The sequence below is a fragment of the Tenrec ecaudatus genome, chromosome 7 (genome assembly GCF_050624435.1).
Source record: "Tenrec ecaudatus isolate mTenEca1 chromosome 7, mTenEca1.hap1, whole genome shotgun sequence".
NCBI classification, from domain to species: domain Eukaryota; kingdom Metazoa; phylum Chordata; class Mammalia; order Afrosoricida; family Tenrecidae; genus Tenrec; species Tenrec ecaudatus.
In genome coordinates this window covers 14930853-14949293 of record NC_134536.1, presented here as the reverse complement: position 1 = coordinate 14949293, position 18441 = coordinate 14930853, and the positions used below count along the sequence as shown (strand labels likewise).

Below are 18441 nucleotides of genomic sequence, written 5' to 3'. Positions count from 1 at the left end.
ACAACCTGCGATACACAGATAACACCACCCTGCTAGTTGAAAGTGGGGACGACTTGAAGCATTTGCTAATTAAGAGCAGGGATTGCAGTCTTCATTATGGATTACTACTCAATGTAAAGAACACGAAAATTCTCACAACTGGACCAAAAGGTAACACCAGGATAAACGGAGAAAAGATAGAAGTTGTCAAGGATTTTGTCTTGCTTGGAGCTATAATCAATTTTCATGAAAGCCGCCATCAAGAGATAAAAAACAAGTTACTGCACTGGGTAAATCTGCTGCACAGGCCCACTTTAGAGTATTGAAAATCAAGGATGGTACTTTGAGAACTAAGGTGCACCTGACCAAAGCCATGGTCTTTTCCATGGCCTCATATGCATATGGCAGCTGGACATTGAACCAGGAAGACCACAGGAGAATCGATGCCTTTGAACTGCGGCGCTGGAGAAGAATATTGAAAGTACCATGAACTGCTAAACTGACAAATCCACTTGTTTAGAAAGAAGTATGGCCAGAGTGCTTCCTAGACTAGGCAAGGTAGTAAAAACGTGTCTCACATACTTTGAACTTTTCAGCAGAGACCAGTCCCTGGAGAAGGACATCGTGCTTGGTAAACTGGAGGGACAGCAAGAGAGGACGGCCGTGAAGGCGATGGATGGACACAGTGGCCGCCACAATGGGCTCGGGCACGGGAACAACGGTGAAGACGGCACAGGACTGGGCAGTGTTTTGTTCTGTGGTGCATAGAATCATCCTGGGTCTGGGTCAGAACCAGCTCGAAGGCACCTAACAACCACCACCTAGATGGCAGTGGAAGCCCTCCATGCATGTGCAGGGTCCCCACATGGATTAAGCCTCTGGTGAATCCCCTCTGGCCACAGTCGAGGGATGGGACTAACTGTGTGATCAGAGAGCAGTGTAAAGTTGAATCCAGCAGAGATAGGCTAAATTGCATTTTATCTTATCATTTGATCTCCCTTTTGACCCATTGTTCAAAAAAGAGGAAATACATGTGGAATTAGCTGCTGGTGAATCCCCTCTGACCACAGACCAGGCACGTGAACAGCTTGGCTGTCTTGCAGAACACAGTGGAAAGGGGGGGACTGCAGATGCGATTGGGTTACAATTTAACACCTTTTCATTTGCTCTCCCTTTTGGCCTATTTTCAATTTGTTCTATTTCATATCTTCTGCTTTCTTTTCAATTAAGGTTTTTCTGCTCTATTTTGTGACTGTTAGTTGTTGTTTTGGCATGTTTTCCAGGATAAGTAAATCTATAGAGACAGTATCTGGAAAAATGGATTCTTGGAAGGATGGCAGGGAAGGTTGAGGGGAAATGGGGAGTACAAGAATAAAATGTTCTAAAGTGGATGGGGTGATAACTGTACAGCCTTCCTAATATGATCCAAGAATTGAAATGATGATATGTGAATTATAGGCCAATAAGACCATTAAAGCTTTTTTAAATGTTAAAATAGTTCTCAAAAAAAAAAACCCACCCCAAAACTACTGTAATCATATATGGCAGAGCCTGAACAATCATAAATAAATTTAAGAGCTTTTTCCATGTCATCTTTGGTGAAGTGGAATTTCTTAACGTGACTCCTCTCACCATGTCTGCAGCTCCTACCCAGTGATTGGCTGGGATTGTGCAAATAAGGTGTGCGGAGCACGAACAGAGAAGATGGGTCAGTTTGGGTCTCCATGCTCCACTGTACAAGAGTCATCTCAGAAGTAAGACCAGAGGGAATTCCCAAGACTGCCAAAGGAGAGTCCCCAGGGGAGCATTGTTCTAAAGCCTTGCTGGAAGTGGAGGAAGCAGCAGAGGCCAGGCCATGCTGAGACCAGCAGCTGTGGCAATGAGACCGTGGGACAGAACAGTGGCATAGGGCCAAGGCTGTGAGACCGAGTAGCAAGGGCGCTTCCTGGCTCACAGAGGCAGAGGCCAATGGACCATGTGCCTAAGAACCAGACAGAGACTTGGCTACTGACTGAGCAGGGGTATTGCTGTGGAGCAAGAACAATATCCCTACTGTTATCAGATTCTGGCTTGTGGTAACCTGCTCCCTCCCCTAATCGTTGCTGTCTGGAGCTGCTGAGTCAGTTCTGACTCACAGGGACCTCATGCACAACAGAACAAGCACTGGCCTGGCCTGCCCCAGCCTCACGATTGTTCTTAGGCTTGCGCCCATTGATGTGGTCCCTGGGTCAGTCCATCTGGCTGAGGGTTCACCAAGCATGATAACCTTCTCTAGGGACTGCCTTGCCGAATAACTTGTTCAAACCGTGTGCGACAAGTGTCACCCTCCTTGCTGCTAAGGATCCTGCCGGATGTAATTCTTCTAAGACAGGTCTGCTTGTTCTGTTGGCCGTCCGTGGATTTGCACTGTTCTTCACCAGCAGCATAGTTCAAACACATTGATTTTTTTCAATCTTCTTTATTCACTGTCCAACTCTCACATGCCTATGAGATATTGAAAATGCCATGGCTTGGGTTAAGTACCCCTTAGTCCTTAAAGCGACATCCTTGCTTTCCAAGACTCTAAAGAGGCCTTGTGCAGCAGATTTACCCACTGGAACTTGTTTTCTGATTTCATGACACTGTTTCCAGGAGCACTGAGGGTGCATCTAAGCAAGGTGATGTCAGTGACAAGTCCAACCTCTTCTCTGCCTGTCATGGTGGGACCTGCTGGTCCAGTTGCGAGGATTCCGGTCTTCTTTACAATGAGCTCTCTTCCATACCCTTGATCTTCAGGAGCAAGTTCTCCCCGCACAATCGCCCATCATCGTGAGTGCTGTCTGATGGGTGTGTGTCCACAGCAACCAGTTACTGAACTCTGCAGAAAAGTTGTGTCATGGGAAGAAGAGTTGGTGTCAGGGTAAAGAAAGATGGAGGGGGCGTAGAGGTATGTCTGACCTCTGCCTTGAGGCAATCGGCCTTGGGCCTGGGGTGAATTTGGAACCTCCTTCTGCCTTGTGTAACCAGAAGAGGTCAGATAGGGCGGGGCGACATTCTAGAAAAGGAGGCTGCACAACACAGAAGTGAATTGGTTCCTGTCATGTAGACGCTAATGGGCCCAGTCAGATCCCAGTTACCTATGCAAGGACATGGCACAGGGGCCTTGGAGATAGCTGGGCACTCACAACCATCACTGCCAGTGGGTCCATTCTGATGCCTTTCAACCCCATAGAGAGTTTCCAAGTCTTTAGAGAAGCAGACAGCCTCGTCTTCCTCCCCCAGAGTGGCTGGTAGTTTTGAACTACCAACCTGGTGGTGAGTAGCCCAACACTAACCCACAGCAGCCCCTAGGCTCCATCATTCAGTTTTACAATGATCTCTTTTTTCAGTATAATTCAGTGGTATTTGTAGTTGATAAAAAGCCTTTAAATAGAATTTGTAATACATATACGTATCCTGCTGGGTTTGTCTTTTTAATACTTAATGTAAACTGATACCAAGAGGTTTTCATCATAAATTCCCCTTTATTACCTCCATTTGTTTTTCTCTTGAAGGCATTATATAAAACAGAAACTTACCCTGGAAAGAAATGTTACCTCCTCATGTTTGTTTGTTTGTTTACTTAGAATTGGACTCTTCTCTAATGGAATGTGTTCTGTCCCGAGAAATGGATATTATTCCTCCCGAGTGCAAACATCCCTTAACTTATTAGTGGCCAATAGAACCATTAAAAATCAGGACAAGCATTCTCTTACATAATAAACTGGTTTTGTACAGTTTCATTAAGAAAAAAGGTTATATGTAAATCAGTTTTTTAAACGTAGACTTTCCCTGCACCACACAAAGAACAACGCACTAAATGTATTCAATTAAACTAAAATACAAGTCTGGAGGCGGGCAGAAAAAGCAGATGTTCTGATTAAGACTAAAACCTGGACATCTTTTAGTTATTTAGTCATCTCTGTTTTATAACTCATTCCAACACAGTTTTCATTGTCAATAAAAGCAAAACTATTATACACATCACCTTCAAGTTGATGCCGACACACAGCCACACGGCATTGTTGCTCGGAGCCATTCGGTTGGATCTGATCCACAGCGACCTGATCCACAACAGAACCAGGCCCTATCCAGTCCTGCACCATCCTCACAATCATTCCAATGCCCGGCCCACTACGGGAGCCACTGTGTCGCTCCCTCTCACTGAGGCCTTCCTCTTCCTCACTGCCCCTCGACTTTATCCAGGAGGATGACCTTCTCCAGGGACTGGGCTCTCCTGACTTGTTCAAAGTATGCAAGACCAAGTCTCGGCAGCCTCGCCTCTAAGGACCACTCTGGCCAGACTTTTTGTCTATGACTTTGTCGTACGATGGTGGCTGTGTGTTGTTGTTGCGATGCGGGAGGCTATGGCAGCGGTATTTCAAATGCCAGCAGGGCTGGTCACCCAAAGCGAACAGGTTTCAGGGGACCTTCCAAAGGAAGAACAGACTCCCAAGAAGGAAGTGAATACTCATTTTAGAAGAAGTAGCCACCGAAAACCTTGCACATGGTGACAGAGTAATTAAGCCCCCTCCTGGGTTTCCAAGGCTGCAGTCTTTCACAGAAGCAACCTGCCACCCCTTTCTCCCGTCCATAAGCCATCTCCCCCCACCACCATCCCTCCAGAATCCATAATGGATCATAATCCGATCATAAGCAGCAATTGACGGCAGGGTTTTGCTGTTGCTGCTTGTTTGAGCACCCATTGCAGAGGTTTGCAAACTAGAGTGCTTCTGGAAAGCCTATGTGAAGAGTAGAGGCCAGGAGGTTCCTTCTCAAAACCTGGAACTCTTAGGAAGTTCCCAAAGGAGCCCAGGTGGTTTGGTGAGTTATGTGTTGGGTTCTGCTAACCACAAGGTCAGCAGTTCAAACCCAGCAGCAGCTCCACAATAGAAAGAGGAGGCTTTCTGCTCCCAGAGATTGACCACCTCAGAGGCCCACTGAGGCAGTTCTCTTTGGTCCTCTAGTGTTACTAAGGGTGGGGATTGACTCATGGGAGTGGGTAGGAACGTCTGGAGAATCTGCATTTTGCACATATGCTCTGGGTGACTCTCTACTAGGGCCAGATGAGTGACCCAGGGCATCGTAATTTGAGGAACTGTCCTGACGTGTAGCATTCTTTTCCACTTTAGTTAGCAGCGCTGGTGATAACACATCGGACAGCTGACTGCAAGGTCAGCAATTTGAAACCACCAACGGCTCTATGGTAGAAAGCCAAGGCAGCTACTCCTATAAAGAGGGGCAATCTGAGAAACCCACAGGGAGTTCTACCTTGTGCTATAGGGTTGCTGGCAGGCAGAATCGACAAAATGGCAGTGAGTTTGGTACTTCGGGTTCCACTTTAGTTCAGGTCACAGGAAAAGGGGCCTAAGCAGGCATCTGAAAAGCATGTGGGCTTTTGATAAATGATCAAGCACAGGGAGGGAGCGCGGCTTCCAAACACGTTACTCCCACCAACCTTCAAGGGGCTTCTATAAGTCAGTGATTCCCAAAATGGGCGCTACTGCCCCCTGGAGGTCCTGGAAGGATCCAGGACGTGCAAAAGCAGATGTCAATGCCTCTGAGCCCTTCCAATGAAGCTCTGCAAAAACATGACCCCCCAGGATCCTGGACTACGGGCTAGAGTACGCACATTTTTAATTGCTGGGGAGGGTGATGAGTCATTTCGTTTTTCCTGAAATTGGGGCAGTCTACCAAATAAGTTTGGGGATGTCAGTGGCTCTCAACCTTCCTAATGCCGTAACCCTTTAATACAGTCCCTCATGTGGTGGTGACCCTCCCCAACCATAAAATTATTTTTGTTGGTACTTCATCACTATACCTTTGCTACTCTTAAGAATCAGGCGACCCCTGTGAAAGGGTCGTTCGACCCCCAAAGGGGTCGCCACCCACAGGTTGAGAACTGCTGCTCCAAATCCTTGGTTCCCAAACTACTTGGCTGATCACTGGAATCACCTGGGGATTTGGTCATACTAGAGATTCATGGGCTCCTCCCACCAGAGATCCTGATTCATTAGGTTGCAAATGGAGCCCAGGGAGCTATAGAGTCTCCAGGTCCGGGGGGTTTCCAATGGGCAGCCAGGTTGTTTGGGAACCCAGTCCCTAAAGCTGACCAGTGAGGCTTCCTGCAGTGTTGTCCATGCCCCATAAACCAAACTCACTGCCCTCGAGTAGAGGCTGAGCCAGCGACCCTGCAGGACTGAGTGGAGCGGCTCCCTGTGAGTTTCTGAGACCCTAACTCTTTACAGGAGCACAAAGCCTCATCTTTCCCCAGTGGAGCTGCAGGTGGGTTGGAACTGCTGTCCTTAGGGACCGCAGCCCTACCAGCAACCACTCCACCACCGGGGCTTGTTGCAGTGGCTTTATTGTCACCGTAGGTGTTGCTGCTTCCCAGGCTCCTACCTCCTTTGGTGACAGGATAGAAATGTAATCTTCATAGATGACCCTGGCCTTTTCTTCAATGACTTTTTTATTCTGCTCTTTCTTTAAGTCTTCGCAGGCAAGCCAGAACAGGAGGTTCTCTTCGCTGTACTCTGTGCGGAGGAACTCTCGGAAGAGGTTTCTTCCTGCGGGGGCCTTCATCATCTTGTCAAAATTCTGAGACCAGGACAAGACTTCATCAGCAGTGGGGTTGAGGCTGCAGAGAGAGAGAGAGGGAGAGAGAGAGGGAGAGAGAGAGAGAGAGAGAGAAAGAGAGAGAGAGAGAGGCCCAATGAAAGGCAATGTTGCCGGCCAGACCAAGAGGAGCAAGAGCTAGAATGCTGTGCAATGCTGCCCTCTAGTGGCCAGTCATCTGCCTTCACTGTAGGCGAACAACAGTCCACAGGGAATGGTTTAAGTGACTAGACTGGGTGCTCCTTGCCCTCTTGGCGCAATTCCCTACTTGAACCACCCTCCTGCCACTGTCACCCTTTCAACTGCCAACTCTCATGCTATGGGGTTTCCCCTTGAACCACCCTCCTGCCACTGTCACCCTTTCAACTGCCAACTCTCATGCTATGGGGTTTCCCCTTGAGAGAATTACAAATTAACCTATTAACCTTTTCTCCACCCTTTGCATCTTATTGTCCATTTATTAGTGTCTCTTCAAGGAACGGCTAGGTGGTCCCTCTCAAGGGACGTTTCAATGTGAGACTTTAAGCTAAACACGGGCTTCCTGATAGGGCCTAACAGAAAGCAAGCTGTGAGGCTTGTGGATAGGTGACACAAATCTGATTCCTAACTCATTTTCAGTCAACAAAATGTGTTTCCAGCAACTCAGAGTTACGCGGTCACCACGTAGGACTGCTAAAATCAGGCCATGACAATGCAAGTCCAGTTAGCACTATTCCTCTGAATAGCTACTTCTCTCCTTAGGCTGATGTTCCATCTTTTAAATGGCATTGGCATTTAACTTTTCTATATGAATAAATGAAAGCACATTATACATTCCTCAAAAGCTAGGCAAGGACCATGTCTTGACTAGGAGTACAGGTTGGCTTTTTGATGCCATTGGTCTCTGGGAGCCGCCTACCGCAAACCCTGCAAGAGCCAGAAGGCATAAGCCTGCCAAATGTTGTGCAGTAGACACTTCTCCCAACATGAGGAAAAAAATCAAGTGCTCTGCCTCACCGGAGTGGGGAAACTTGTGGGACTTAGTAAAACTAGGCCATCGCCTCAAGTTCTGGCTCTCACACGCTTGGCTGTATCTCTCAGAGCTAAAATGATAACTAAAGTCACCAAGAAAAGCCCCGTTGCAATAAAACCAACCAACTAACCAAACTAACAAAACTAATGGCCACAGGGTCAATTATGACTTACAGTGACCCTAGAGGACAGGGTAGAATTACCCTGTGAGTCTCTGAGATGGTAACTCTTTATGGCTGTAGAAAGCCTCTTCTTTCTCCCTTGGAGCTGCTTGGTGGCTTCAAACAGTTGACCTTGTGGTTAGCAGCCCAAAGAGAAAGACTGCACCACTAGGGCTCCTCCCATTGCAATACAGCCACATAAATGCAGTCTCTGAAGTTAGTACAAACATAGAAAGGGAAAATATTACCCAATTAATTTCTTACCCATTTTTTCCTCGGGCTTGGAACAGAAGGAACTGTGAACAAGTACTGAACTCTTATTGAACTCTGGCTAGTAGGTTTGTTTAGCATAATGATATGAGTTAACAATTTGGAAACTACTGAACGTGTGTTCCAGGCTTGAGCGGGAGTAGAGGTATTGGTGCTCACGTTGGAGAAAAGAGCTACCGATATGGCAAGGGCAGAGATGGCAATGAATTCCAGTGGGAACTGGAGGGCTCAGGATGACAGCAGCGTCTTTAATGGAGTTCACTACAGAGGCACACACATGCCTGTGTGCTTCCACCGTGGTGGTGCTGTGGGATAAGTCTGCTAACTGCAAAGTTTGTGGTTCAAATCCATCAGCCACTCCTTGGGAGAAAGAGGAAGCTGTTGGCTCTTGTAAGGAAGGTGCAGTCACAGAAACCCCAAGGGGCAGTTCTACTTCAGACCATAGAGTTGCTATGAGTCAGAATCTACTCGATGGCAGTGGGTTTGAGTCTGATGCATTGAAGGAGTCTAGAAGCTAGTCAGGACCCCTGGTGGTGTAGTGGTTAACATGTTGGGCTGCAATTTGCAAGGTCGGTGGTTTGAAACCTCAAGCCAATCCATGGGAGAAAGCTGGGGCTTTCTACTCCCATACACAGTTACAGTCTTAGAAACTCACAGAGGAGTCCTAGAACTCACAGGACAGTTCTGCCCTGTCCTAGCGGGTAGCTATGAATCAGTACTGACTCGATGGCAATGATTCTGGTAGACACGCTTGACTGCTCATGTAAGTGACGGACCTCTTTCAAGTGTTGGAAAACAAGGATGTTGCTTTGAAGACTAAGGTGTGCCTGACCCAAGCCGTGGTATTTTCAATCATTTCAGATGCCTATGCAAGCTGGACCATGAATAAGGACGACCCCTACATACAGCTGAAACAAACTCTGTCCGGTTCTGCACCATCCTCACAACTGTCCAGGAGACCAGGCTTGGTGGAGGAGAGGCAGCATAAAAGAGGAAGACTATTCATAAGGGGGGTTGGCCCAGAGGCTGCAGCAATAGGGCTGGAGCTAACAGTTGTGAGGATGGTGCGCACCCCGGCAGTGTTGGTTTCTGTGGTGCACAAAGGCCACTGTGAGCGGGAATCCATGAGCTGGCGCCTGATAACAGCAATAGAAGCAATGCGTCTGTATCCACGAGTGTCCTGATTTTTGTTTCTAAGGACTGTTCTCCTCTACAAGGAACCGGCTCTCCTTGAAGAAGTGGATGATTGCAGGGTTGAGCCTTGGAAAGTACAAGATGGTCCTGTAATATCGTGTTCTGTCTAAAAGCAAAAAATATGAGGACTTGCTCAGAGGACTCCCGCGGGCCAATTCTGGGGTACTTACTTTGAGAATGAAAATAGCAGCGGTAGCAGACTCTGAGCCACGACCAGGCAAAAGAGTATCCATAAGCTCAGACAGATGCACATTTTTAATAAGGGAACTCAGTGGCAGTGAAATGGTAGCTCTGTACTAGGTGCATAAAGGTAGAAAGGAGGATGGAATTGGACCATCTATGTTGTACCCGTTCCAAGCAAGATTGATAAAAGGGAGTTAAGACTAAAGGTCCTGGTGGCGTCAGTGGTTATGTGTTGGGCTGCTAACAGCAAGGCCAGCAGTTCGAAGCCACCAGCCGCTCCTTGGGAGAAAGGTCTGGGCTTTCTACTTCCAATAAAGTGACAGTCTCAGAAACTCGCAAGGGGCAGTTCTACCCTGTCCTGTGGGGTTGCATCAGACGGCATCGACGTGATGGCAGGGAGAAGGCCCGGTGGCATAGTGGGGTACATGCAAGGTCCGTCATTGGAAATCACCAGCCGCTCCTTGGGAGAAAGACGAGACTTTCTACTCCCGGAGAGATTTACCGTTTCTCGGAAAACCACAAGGACATCTAGTTCTACTCTCTCCTCTAGGGGCTCTATGAATTGGAAGTGGCTCCACGGGAGTGAGTTTTAAACATTTTACAACAGATAAGCCACATGGCAAGCGGTAGGTCTCCCTGCAAGGGTTGAGGATGACCACATGAGGCTCGCAGACTCATCGGTACGCGTGAATAGCACAAGACTCTCCCAGGAGAAGCCGTTCCAGGCACCACGTTAGAAAAAAATTCACCGCCATCAAGTAGATGGCAACTCATAGCAGCCCTGTAGGACAGGGTAGAGTTCCCATGAGTTCCGAGAGTGGGACTCCTGACCAGAGCTGGCAGCCTCACCATGCTCCCTCAGAGTGGCTGGCAGTTTCAAACTGCTGACCTGGCGGATGACAGCCCAACACATACGCTCCTCTCATTAGGGGTGAGCTCATGAAAGGTTTGACCAGTATGGTTGTGGATGATGTTATAAGTACCCAAATGGTCCTTGGCAGGGAAAAAAAAATGGTTCTCACCCCTGCACAGAATGCACCACCATCAACAAAACCGGACCTGTCCAGTGGGGTGTGTGCTCCCCTGTGAGACTCCGCCCACGTGGAGGCGGAGTAGGAAGCAGCCAGGGCGGCTGTAGTGCTTGCCGGTTGATGAGAGAAACCTGCCAACCGCCCAGGAGCAGCACGGAGACACCGTCCGTACACACACAGCACAGAGAGCGACAAAGACGCTACACGCACACACAGCACAGAGACAGCACAGAGAGACTCGCTCTCTCGTACTCACCATTCCTCCACAACCTGGACACTATCCATTTTGGCGGTCAAGGCTGGTCTCCCCGCACCGTCTCCTCTCTCTTCATTCCTAACAGTGAGGCTGCAATGTAGTTCAACACTTTATTTTGTCTAAGGCAAGTTATTTTGCTTTACAAAGACAGGAAGCCATTCTCTCTCTCTCTCTTGCAGGGGAAAGGCATCACAGAAGAATTTTCGAGTTTCAAAAGAGTGAAACGCACAGAGAAAAAGCCTTTCAGAAGGCGGGGGGAGCCATTGTCAGCTGGAAGGAAAGCCAATGGTTACTGACTGGAGCAACTCCAAATCTCCAAACAAACGGATGTCCATACCCAGGCTGACCACACGCGTCCACACTCATGGAAGCCAGTGAAAATCCCTGCGATACCTGCGATACTTCCGTGACCCTGCGCTTGGATATTGGATCTCCCGCTCACTGTATAGCTCTTTTTTGGTGAGTGGAAACCGATTGCAGACTTTTGTTCTAACCAGAGTTGATTTTTCTGTTTGTTTCTCGCCACCTGAAGGCTAAGGAGATCCACGGTCTCAGAGTCAGATCTGGCTGGACTGTATTTTACATCCTCCTTCCCGTCAACGGTGGCGTCGTGGTTGCATGTTAAGGTCAGCAGTTCAAAGCCCTGGGCCACTGTGTGCAGGAGAAAGACGTAGCTTTCTACTCTTGCAACAAACCGCAGCCCCGGGAATTCACCGGGGCAGCTCGACCCCGTCCTGTGGGGTGGCTGGGAGTCAGCCTCGTCCTGATGGCAGTGAGTTTAGAGTGTTTCCCTACAAACTGAAGTTGTCTGTGAGCATTATTCTTCCTTACTCGTCCAGATTTCTCCCCACCTTCAGCCACCCTGCAAGTTTTCTATCATCTGATTTGACAAGTTCCTGGGAAGTACAGGGTGGGGCCCTGAAGGTTTGGAGCCCAGAGCCCTGGAGAGAGGCAGTGTGGGGGAAACTCTTGGAAATGTGGGTTTTAAAGTTCTACAGGTTTAGGGCAGAAAGGGGCAATCGATGAGCTTTCGTCCCCTAAACCCCCAAACCCAACCCACTGCACTGAGTCCATTCTGACTCAAAGCTACCCTCCCCTCAGTAAAGCTTTCGAGACTGTGGATTTTTCACAGGAGCAGGCAGCTCCATCTTCTTCCTGTGGATCAGCAGTGGGTCTGAACCTTCCACCTCGAGGTCAGCAGCCCAACCAACACCTAACCTACACTGCCCCGAAGACTGCCTGTGCATCATCCAGAACGAGCCGAGAAATCGCCTGGTCCCAGGTAAATTGTAGCTGGCCTGCGGCTCATGTTGGTTTCTATTGTAGAGGAGAATCCGTGGGAGGTTATGGGAGCCCCTGAGAAGCAGGGAGATCAGGGCAGCTCAGGGCACTGGGGGTCAGCACAGTGACCGACCTGGCTGTCCAGAAGCTGAGGGCCTTTAGAGAAGCCTGCTACAGGTCAAAGAGGAGGCCGGTGGCATCTCTGCCACGTGTCCTTTGTCCATTCCTTCACTTACTGTGTACAAAGCCACGGGAACTATCCTTGTCAAGCACCTTTACCTGCCGGGCACTACGAAGCACCAGGTCCTTTTGTTTAACCTTCACTATTTCCACACACGTCCACACCATCCCGTTTTACAAATAGGCAAAGGGAGGCACCTGGCAGGTGGGCCCGAATGTGTGACAGGTTGGAAGTTTGAATGCTCGTCTGTCCATCCCTTATCACCTCGCACAAAAGAAACCCCAATGCCCCACTGTCAAGTCCACTCTGACTCACAGCGACCATAGGACAGAGTTGAACTGCTCCATAGGGTTTCCTAGGCTATAAATCATGACAAAGGCTGCCTTCCTCATCTTTCTCCCACCGAGTGGCTGGAGGGTTCAAACCATGAACTATTATTTTAACTGACTAGCCCTGGTGGTTTAGTGGTTAATAGGTGGGGCTGCTAACTGCAGGGCCAGCAGTTCAAAACCAGGGGAGAAAATACGGCTTTCTAGTCCCTTAAAAAGTTATAGGTCCTCTCTCTGCATTGGCTGCTCTGAGCAGGAATATATCATCCTCGAGGCTTGGTGGGCCAGGATATGCTCTACTCTCTCTTCCTCCCCCTTCATTTGCGCCTGTGTGCGCTGATCAGACATGCCCCTCTCCCTGAGCTGTAGCTTCAGTGCTGTCCTCTGAAGTGAATCCTTCTTGGGGGAGGGGAGGCTGTCCACGTCAATGCACAGAGAGGACCATATGGTTGTCCCACTATGAGACAAGATATCCCTCACTGACCCATAGCATTTTGGGGACACTGGAGACACAGTGTGGGAATTGTGCCTGATCTGACCCCACCACACCGAGGCAAAACACTAAGGGGGTACAACAGAACAGCAAGGGGAGCAGAGCAACGAGGTCTCCAGGGAATACCAATAGACTTTGGGGCTAGGGTATAGCACCCCAGCAGACTCAACTGGAAAACACTCCTAAAGTCAACGAACAGACCTGGAACTGTTTACAGGTTTTTCTTTTTTGTCATTGGTTTTTTGTTGTTGTTTTGTTGCTTTGTTTTGTGCTGTCTTGTTTTTTGTGCATATTATTATCACTGCAGGTCCATCTAGATAAGATAGGTGGGATAAGCAATCTCAAGGAGAAAACAATGGGACCTACAGTTCTGGGGGGACATGGAGTAGGAAGGGGAAGGAGAGGAAGCGGGTGTTAATGAACCCAGGGACAAGGGAACAGGAAGTGACTCAAGATCAATGGCGAGGAGGGTACAGGAGGTTTAGTAGGGCTTGATCAAGGGCAATGTAACTGAGAGGAATTACTGAAACCCAAATGAAGGCTGAACATGATAGTGGTATAATAGGAAAGTAAAAGGAAATAGAAGAAAGAACTGGGAGTCAAAGGGCATTTATAGAGGAATAAATACACGCATGTAAATAGGTAAATATATTTATACCGTATATACTAAAGTATAAGCCGAGTTTTTCAGCACACTTTTAATGCAGTTTTGTGGTAAAATTAGGTGCCTCGATGGATATTTGGGTTGGCTTATACTCGAGAATATATGGTATATGACAATGGGGAAATAGATCTATGTACATATATTTGTAGGTTTAGTATTAAGGTAGCAGATGGACCTTGGGCCTCTATGCAAATACTGTACGTACTCAAGTATAAGCTGACTTGAATATCAGCCGAGGCACCTAATTTTACAACAAAAATTGCATTAAAAATGTGCTTAAAAGAGGAGTCTATACCGCAGGCTCAAGTAGAAAGAAAATGTGTTGGAAATGATAATGGAAACATATGTGTAAATGTTTGATACAATTAATGTATGGATTGATTTAAGAGCTATAAGAGCCCCCAATAAAATGTTTTATTAAAATAAAAGAAGTATTAGTAAATTAAAAGCCACTGTGCTGAAAAAAAATGTGCTGAAAAACTCGGTTGATACACGAGTATATACGGTACCCCCTCAATGCAAGAACAGTTTGTTCTATTAACCTGGCATTCCATGATACTGACCGTCGCAACAGGATCGCTGAAAACTGAAGATGAATGGGTGCATAAGCAAATGAGGTGAAGAAAGTTGATGGTGTCTGGCTATCAAAAGCTATAGGGTCCAGGGTCTTAAAGGCTTGAAGATAAACAAGCGACCATCTAGCTGAGAAGCAACAAAGCCCACATGGAAGAAGGACACCAGCTTGTGTGATCACGAGATGTCAATGGGATCAGTTATCAGGCAGCAAAGAACAAAAAATTTATATCATTGTGAATTAGGGAGAGAGTGGAATGGACACCCAAAGCCCATGTGTAGGCAACTGGACATCCCCTTACAGAAGGGTCGTGGGGAGGAGACAAGTCAGTCAGTGTGCAGTGTAGCACTAATGAAACATACAACTTTCCTCTAATTCTTTAATGCTTCCTCTCCCTTACTATCATGATCCCAATTCTACATTACAAATCCAGGTAGACTAGAGGATGTACACTGGTACAGATAAGAGCTGGAAACACAGGGAATCCAGCACCGATAAACCCCTCGGGACCAATAATGAGAGTAGAGATACCAAGAGGGTGAGGGAAAGGTGGGAGGAGAAAAGGGGAACTGATCACAATGGTCTACCAATAACACCCTCCCTGAGAGACGGACAACAGAAAAGTGGGTGAAGGGAGACATCAGACAGTATAAGACATGAAAAATAATGATAATTTATAAATTATCAAGGGTTCGTGAGGGAGAAAGGGAGGAAGAGGGAGGGGCAAAAAATGAGGAGCTGATACCAAAGGCTGAAGTTGAAAGAAAATGTTTGAGAATGATGATGGCAAGAAATGTACTCATGTGCTTGACACAATGGATGGATGGATGCATTGTGATAAGAGTTGTACGAGCCCCGCATACAATGTTTTTTTTTAAAAAAAAGACCTACTAATTGCCCATTATGTTTTGTAGCACAATGTCATCATCTCCATAATGAGCTCTACTCCGGGTAGCGAGTCAGTTCTGAGAACATTAGGGTCGGATGCCGTATACTTATTTAGATACCAGCTCAGATTCAATCAGTTGGAATTATTTTCTACAGGTGTACGGCTTGCTTCCAAAATAAATGGATACCGTGGAAATCAAAAAGAAAGTTCTACCAATGGATGGTGGTGATGATTGTACAACTCCCTGTAATGTGATTGAACTAGTGGATTGTATGGTATCTGAATTATACACCAATAAAATGGTTTAAAATAAAAGTTATAGGAACCCTGTTGGCATAGTGGGTTTCATGTTGGGCTGCTAACCACAAGGTAAGGAGTTCAAAGCTACTCCGCTGGTGAAAGATGTGGCTTTCGCTTGACACCCGTAGAGAGCGACAGTCTCAGAAACCCAGAGGGGCAGTTCTACTCTGTCCTATAGGGTCGTAGAGGGTCAGGATCCACTTGACCGCAGTGAACTTGATCTTGGAGCATGCTGTGAAACTCATGCCATGGTGGATAAGCAGCAGGTGACAACACTAAGGGCAACAGCTTGAATCCGCCAGTTGCTCTGCAGGAAAAACAGTGGCAGTCTCTTTCTACAGCAGCGGTTCTCAACCTGTGGGAGTCAAACGACCCTTTTAGGAGTCAAACGACCCTTTCACAGGGGTCGCCCAATTCATAACAGTAGCAAAATGACAGTTATGAAATAGCAATGAAAATAATGTTATGGTTTGGGGGGGTGGTCACCACAACATGAGGAACTGTATTAAAGGGTCTTAGCATTAGGAAGGTGGAGAACCCCTGCTCTACACAGATGTAGAGCTCTGGAAAGCCTACAGGCAGCTCTACTCTGCCGTACAGAGTCACAGTGAGTTGGAATGGACTTGCAGGGGCAATGGTTTCTTGGTTTTATTTTGACCTTGAACCATGTCCTCTCACAAGCAGTCAACACAGCATTTGAATGCAGAAAAGAGTCACAGAGCCTGGTTGCTAGGACTTGGGAAGGAGGCAGGTCCCAATAAGGCGCCCACCTGGGAAGTGTGCTGAGAAGAGGAGACAGCATCTCATTTACTCTTTCTTACGCTCCCAGGCGCAAGGTGGCAATGAAGAGGGTGCTGAGAGAGTTGAAGAGGAGTGGGGAGGATGGGGCTGAGGCACAGACGAACATACAACGGACAGAGGACTAGGTCGGAAAGTGACTCCAGAAAGTGCAGTCTCCACTGGGAATTGGAAAGGATTCCTGCATTAGGAAGGGGGTGCATGGAGAGGAGCGGAATTTAACATCAAAGTAAATTGAGGCAGGGCAGAATTTCCCCTTTTGAGTTTTCAAGATTAACTGTTATGGAAATAGAAAACCCCTGTCTTTCTCCCTTAGCAGAGCAGCTGGTAGCTTTGAACTGCCGACCATGTGCATCCCAGCCCAAAGCATAACCACTGTGCCACCAGGCTCCTACTGTGCAGAACGAAGGAGTGGGAAAGGGCACACTGCTCATAACATTGGTGTAACCCAGAGAATTAGGGGAAGTGGAGATCAAAGCCAACTAGCTGGTGAGGATAATTGTCGTGGAGGGTGAAGGGTGGGTGAGGCAGCCGCCCCTTTGGTGCAGCAGAGATGGGGGAGTGAGGAGCGCGTCATGTAGCGCACCCTTCCTGGGCTCTGCAGGTGTGCGCTTTAGAAGCCTTTGCAACTTGAGGGGACCTAGGAAACCTGATAGCACAAGTGTGACTGCTAATCCAAAGGTGGGAGGTTTGAAGCTACCAAAGGAAAAGATTTGGCATTCTTCTCCCATAAAGATGTTCATCTCCAGAACCACATCAGGCATTTCTACTTGGTCCTGGAAGGTGGCCGTGAGTCAGGACCAGCAGATCAGCCCAAGAGCACACAACAAAGAAAAGAAACCTCCATGCTACCATACACTAAAGCCACACGTGCTGTAGAGGCGGTTTGTTCCTTTCTCAAAGGATCTGCTAAGAGTGCACCTCTGGTATTTGACAGATCTGTAATCATCATAGAGATGTGGAGCAGTCATGATGGAAAATACTCTGAAAATTTCCTAGACACTGGTGGTAGTGGAGGTGGAGGGTGGTGGTGATGGTGGTGTTGGAGGTGGTGGTGGTGGAGGTGGTGGAGGTGGTGGTGGTGGTGGTGGAGGTGGTGGAGGTGGTGGTGGTGGTGGAGGTGGTGGTGGTGGTGGAGGTGGTGGTGGTGGAGATGGAGTTGGTGGAGGTGGTGGTGGTGGTGGAGTTGGTGGTGGTGGTGGAGGTGGTGGTGGTGGTGGAGGTGGTGGTGGTGGAGGTGGTGGTGGAGTTGGTGGAGGTGGTGGTGGTGGTGGAGGTGGTGGTGGAGGTGGTGATGGTGGTGGAGGTGGTGGTAGTGGAGGTGGTGGAGTTGGTGGTGGTGATGGTGGTGGTAGTGATGGTGGAGGTGGTGGTGGTGGTGGTGGTGGAGTTGGTGGTGGTGATGGTGGTGGTGGTGGTAGTGATGGTGGAGGTGGTGGTGGTGGAGGTGATGGTGGTAGAGGTGGTGGAGGTGGTGGTGGTGGTAGTGGAGCTGGTGGAGGTGGTGGTGGAGGTGGTGGTGGTGGTTCAGGTGGTCGAGGTGGTGGTGCAGATGGAGGTGGTGGTGGTGGTGATGGAGGTGGTGGTGGTGGTGGTGATGGAGGTGATGGTAGTGGTGGTGGAGGCGGTAGTGGTGATAGTGTTGGAAGTGAAGGTGGTGGTGATGGTGGAGGTGGTGGTGGTGGTAATAGAGGTGGTAGTGGTGGTGGAGGAGGTGGTGATGGTGGAGGTGGTCGTGGTGGTAGAGGTGGGGGTGGGGGTGGTGATGGTGGAGGTGGTGGTGGTGGTGGTGGTAATAGAGGTGGTAGTGGTGGTGGAGGAGGTGGTGATGGTGGAGGTGGTCGTGGTGATAGAGGTGGGGGTGGGGGTGGTGATGGTGGAGATGGTGGTGGTGGTGGTGGCGGAGGTGGTGGAGCTGGTGGTGGCGATGGAGGTGGTGGTGATTGTGGTGGTGGAGGTGGAGGTCATGGTGGTGGAGGTGGTGGTGGTGGTGGAGGTGGTGATGATGGTGGTGGTGGAGGTGGTGGTGATGCTGGTGGAGGTCGATGTGGAGGGGAGGTGGTGGTGGTGCTGGTGTTGGAAGTGAAGGTGGTGGTGGTGGTGATGGTGGAGTTGGTGGTGCTGGTGGTGGTGGAGGTGATGGTGGTGTAAGTGGTGGTGGTGGTGATGCTGGTGTAGGTGGAGGTAGAAGTGGTGGAGGTGAAGCTGGTGGAG

The 18441-nt window shown here is 48.5% G+C and overlaps 1 protein-coding gene across 1 annotated transcript in view; it reads right to left on the bottom strand.

Moving 5' to 3' along the window:
• The window catches only part of RGS17 (regulator of G protein signaling 17), a 45574-nt gene that overhangs the window by 12263 nt on the left and 14870 nt on the right, over positions 1–18441 (bottom strand). Inside the window, exons 2-3 of the mRNA XM_075554352.1 lie at positions 10719–10796; positions 6400–6634 (exon numbers count right to left, since the gene is read on the bottom strand). Coding sequence (XP_075410467.1) covers positions 6400–6634; positions 10719–10796 — 313 coding nt within the window. The remainder of the gene's footprint in view (positions 1–6399; positions 6635–10718; positions 10797–18441) is intronic.